This window comes from Acanthisitta chloris, unplaced genomic scaffold (genome assembly GCF_000695815.1).
Source record: "Acanthisitta chloris isolate BGI_N310 unplaced genomic scaffold, ASM69581v1 Scaffold41981, whole genome shotgun sequence".
Classification (NCBI taxonomy): domain Eukaryota; kingdom Metazoa; phylum Chordata; class Aves; order Passeriformes; family Acanthisittidae; genus Acanthisitta; species Acanthisitta chloris.
In genome coordinates this window covers 1-4,390 of record NW_008655087.1, presented here as the reverse complement: position 1 = coordinate 4,390, position 4,390 = coordinate 1, and the positions used below count along the sequence as shown (strand labels likewise).

General features: G+C 42.1%; 1 protein-coding gene across 1 annotated transcript; it reads right to left on the bottom strand.

Annotated features, from left to right (window-relative positions):
- Positions 1 to 620: 620 nt before the first annotated feature.
- On the bottom strand, positions 621 to 4,325 carry HNRNPDL (heterogeneous nuclear ribonucleoprotein D-like). The gene is made up of 7 exons (XM_009083772.1): positions 4,161 to 4,325; positions 3,907 to 4,068; positions 3,484 to 3,615; positions 3,266 to 3,380; positions 2,366 to 2,533; positions 2,075 to 2,172; positions 621 to 886 (listed from the first exon to the last, which is right to left on the bottom strand). The coding sequence occupies exons 1-6, from the start codon at positions 4,323 to 4,325 to the stop codon at positions 2,102 to 2,104; spliced, it is 813 nt and encodes a 270-aa protein (XP_009082020.1). The 3' UTR covers positions 621 to 886; positions 2,075 to 2,101.
- Positions 4,326 to 4,390: the final 65 nt, after the last annotated feature.

Here is a 4,390-nt window from a genome sequence, read left to right as displayed (position 1 = left end):
CCACATCAGAAAACAATCTGCTGGGCACTGCAATTTCCCTTCTCCAGCAATCAGTTCTCTCAGTGCTAGTATGCACAAGATGAGAAAACCTGTTTTCTGATCCCGGTGAGCAAAGTTCAGAACAGGAACTAAGTCACAGATCCCAAGTTTTACAGAAATTGCTAACCCTAACATTCAAGAACTTGTAAACTCCTGCTTGGAAGTGGAATAGACAGGGAGTGATTGCTCTGGGAAAGGAATTAAGGCAGGTTAAAACTCAGGGTTTTAAGTGCTTGAAAAACCCTTGAAAGGCAATACAGATCTTGGCTTCCAATGCCTCAGTGTTATCAGGACTAAAAAGGTGCTGCTGTACATCTCAAGAAACTTATCTACAACTACAAAGCTGGCAGCATAGTGCCACAGAGCTCTCTTCTCTGCAGATGCCAGGGGACAACTCTGTCACCTTCCACAGTGATGGTAACTCAAGGCATGATGATGCTCTTGTAAGACAGGTCAGGAAAAAGCTCTACTGACCTGCATATACAATAACCTCCATCTCCAGCAAGACACCTGCTCTTCTATACAAGTCAACTTCTACACAAGTCAACCTGCAGTGACGCCACTGCCAGCAAGGCCACACACTCACTTAAGTAAGCATTTATTAGAGAATCCTTTAACATGAAATTATACAAATAAAAGTTTGTAGAAACACAAGTCCACGTTGTGTCATAACATGAATGGCAAAAAAAAGTAAAAACCATAAAAGAAAACTAGTTGGCTGCTATGTACAGTCAGACACAGTTGTGTCAGACACTAAAAGTCTTTTACAAAAGAGTCATTTCCTGTCTTCCACCCTCCATCCACGCTGGAAGTGCTGCAAGATGGCTTTGTGCTGCAGTATCTCTACCTAAAAAACCAAGACAAAATGTATGTCAGACCTGTGGAAGTTACTACAGGATTGTTAAAAGGTCCATTTTCATGAACTGCTTTAAGTCTTCTATATATTCCTTTCTTCACTGTTAAAGATCATTTGCATATTTATCTTAAGGTAACACGAGACGCTTTGCTACCCAGCAGTAATTTATCTTCCCAAATATTGCCATTCAGGAAGTTGTTCCAGAACAAACATCCAATTTAGACCAGTAATCAGCCTCTGGATCAGTTGGGTTTTTTTTCACCCCCACTGGAAGCACTGCCAAAAGGGTTTGATTGTTTGTTTATACATGAACGACTTGTGTGCAACACAAGTCAGGCCAATTTAGCTCAGGCACAGTCCATATGCAGATGATCCTTAATGTTTTTCCAGATTTAAAAGTTCGTTTTGGTTTGCAGATTTCACTATTAGCTATAAAAAGAAAAAAAGCAAGCATTAAATCTTAAAGAATGCACATTTAAAATGAGGTTCCACAATTGAAATACAACACTAAACAGAAGACCAAAATGATTAAGCTGTAAAGGCATTTTATGTACTTTAAAACTCCTGTAAAAAACCATTTAAGTTAAAAGACACTTTTAATCTCCAAAAAAGATTAAAAAAAAGAAGCCAAAGTCTGAAGTTTTCCACTTTAATCTTTACGCTGGTACATGAAGTTGGAAGAGACCATACCACAGGACAGCGTTTTCTGGTGTATGCCTTGCGCTCTGCCTGCAACGTGCGACCCCAGAGATAGACGTGGTCAGGGTGACACACGGCCTGCAATGAAGTTCCCGCTGGCGGGTACAAACAAGGTATAATGTCAGAGTTAGAAGACAACATTCTTGTTTTCCTTAAGTTGTACCCATTTCAGTACTTTACCTGTTAATACTTCTAATAAGTTTAATTATTCCTCTAGACCACCTGGTACACAAAAAACGCGAACCAGAAAAACTCTTATGTTTTTCTGAAGTACTAAAGAGGATAAAGTCACGTTTTTATAAAGTTAAAGATCTATAGACACGTGGGCAAAGCTGGGTTTAAAAAAAAAGTATATTTTAAGTTAACAAAAGCTTAATTAAAGGAAAAGTCATGCTATGCAAGTTTTTACTCTTCGTTTGTCTATTGATCTTTAAATTAGATTAGACATACTCAGAGTGGACCTTGCACTCGTGTACACACCTGTTTGCTCAGGGACTAGGTACTGCATTAGTAGGGCTGGTAGTTGTTTTGGTGATTGCCTCCACCACGGGATGCCTTTCCGTATGTGCTTTGCTGACCTGTAGAGAACACGGGGGAAAAATAAGACAACCCAGAAGCATTAACACCCAACCTTGCAAGGACACTTCACAAAGAGCACACCAAGAGGTCTCATCTTTAGGTGCTGTAAGAGGTTTTACTCAACTTACAACAAGAGGCCTCTGTTTAAAGGTGAATGCTACTGTTATGGGGAATGAGGACAAAGCCACTTACCACTGTAATCTGTGTATCCTGGGCCATATCCATAGTTGGGATAGTTGTACCCAGAGTAGTCATATCCTCCATAGCCACTGTAGCTTTGATCGCTGTAAGCACTATTGTAATTTCCATATCCTTGATCATAATAGTTATTAAATCCTTGATTCCAGTTTTGTCCCTGACCTGAAATAAAGTACAGCAAGTATAAGTTACAAGATTTGGTATTTTCCTCCTCTCCTATGCCACTTCATCTCCCTTTCAATGGCAACCTTTCTGTCCCAGAGCCATTACCTGAAAGAATCATTTCGCCTCCCCCAGGACAATCATTTGCTAAAAATGAATTGAGGCAACTCATATGGATATGAGAGATGTGCCTTAAGATCTTGTAACACACAAGATTATACAAAGACAGCAGGTACTGGTGCTCTTGGAGCAGCCAGGAAAAGCAAACGAACACAACACCAAAAGACACTACAGCAGCTCCTGCTGTTTCCCTTCAGCTGCACTCTGGATCAGTAATTGCCTGAGCACCAACTCACACCACAGGATCAACCTTAGTGCACTTTGTTCGTTTTCACTTGTTATGACCAAGATGCAATAACCTGTAAGATAACAGTTGATTTTTTCTGAGCCATTTGCAAGGTGTAGCAAAGTGAGCACCTCCTCCCCTACAGCAAACAGCTCGTGGTTTCTCACCCATGAGCCAACTAACAGCACATCCCTTCATGTGAAAGGGTAACTGCACACTATGGGCATACCGAAAGCGCCTACCTACATCCAGCTTGCCACTTCACCACTGCCAGAACACATTCCTAAGCTTCCATGGTCATAACCACCAAAACACCCTTTACTAACAAGCTACTTTTCTGCATACAGCCTGAAACCTGGAATATCCACAGACACCAAAGTACTCACCCCGTCCACGCCCCCTTCCACCTCCACGTCCACCAGAAGTATTGCTCTTCCCTCCTTTCTGCTGCTGCTGCTGTTGCCTGTATACCTCCTTGGGCTGTGCTACTTTGATCTCACACTGTAAATGGAATCAAACATTTAAAGATCACTTTGTAAGTTGCTTTCATGGAAACTTACAGAAGTAAGTCTATTTCGCATGCCAAGCACTAGAGCTTTCATACCTTGCCTGACCCAATCTGATGGTATCTGCTTTCTAGTAACTTCTTTACTGGCTCTTCATCTGTGTAGGTGATAAAACAGAAACCTCTCCTTTCATTTGTCTTTGTGTCCATGGGAAGTTCAATGTTTTCAATCTGGAATCAAAATAAACAATGCATGAAATCCACAAGCAACTTTTTCATGCCACCAGAACCATCTGGCAGTCCAAATGCTGACTGCTTCTGACAGCTATAAATCAGACCACTATGGAATCATTAATACGCATATGAATTCAACAATCATGTGGTGGTTTGGGCTGGAGTTAACTAATTCCTAGTTTAAAATGAGCCTGAGCTAACTCTCTCCCCACAAATTCTTCTATCTTAAGACAGAGGCAACACTGCACTTCAAAACCAGAGCTGTTCTTACATGCCATTATACCATACCTCTCCAAAAGCACCAAAGTACTCCTTAATCTGTTCCTCAGACGTATCTGGACTCAGCCCACCAACAAACACTTTCTTTGGTGGCTCCTTCCCTTTCAGGGCCTTCGCCCTTTTAGGATCTATTAACTTCCCATCCAGTTTGTGTTCCTTCAGTTCCAACACCTAAAAAGAAAGCACACAAGGAAACAAAGCCTCAGATCATTACAGCAACACAACCAAGCTTCCTAACACCCATCCACGGGAAATCCACCCACCTTCTCCACGCTGGCAGCATCCTTGAAGAGCACAAACCCAAACCCCCTCGACCTTCCAGTGACCGGGTCTGTTTTAATGGTACAATCTACAACCTCCCCGAACCGAGAGAGATACTCCGTCAAGTCTTTCTTGCTCGTGTCCCAGCTGAGGCCTCCGATAAACATCTTCCTGAAACGCAAAGCGGGAGGCAGAGATAAGCACCGACACCCGCGGCAGCAGACCCGGAGCT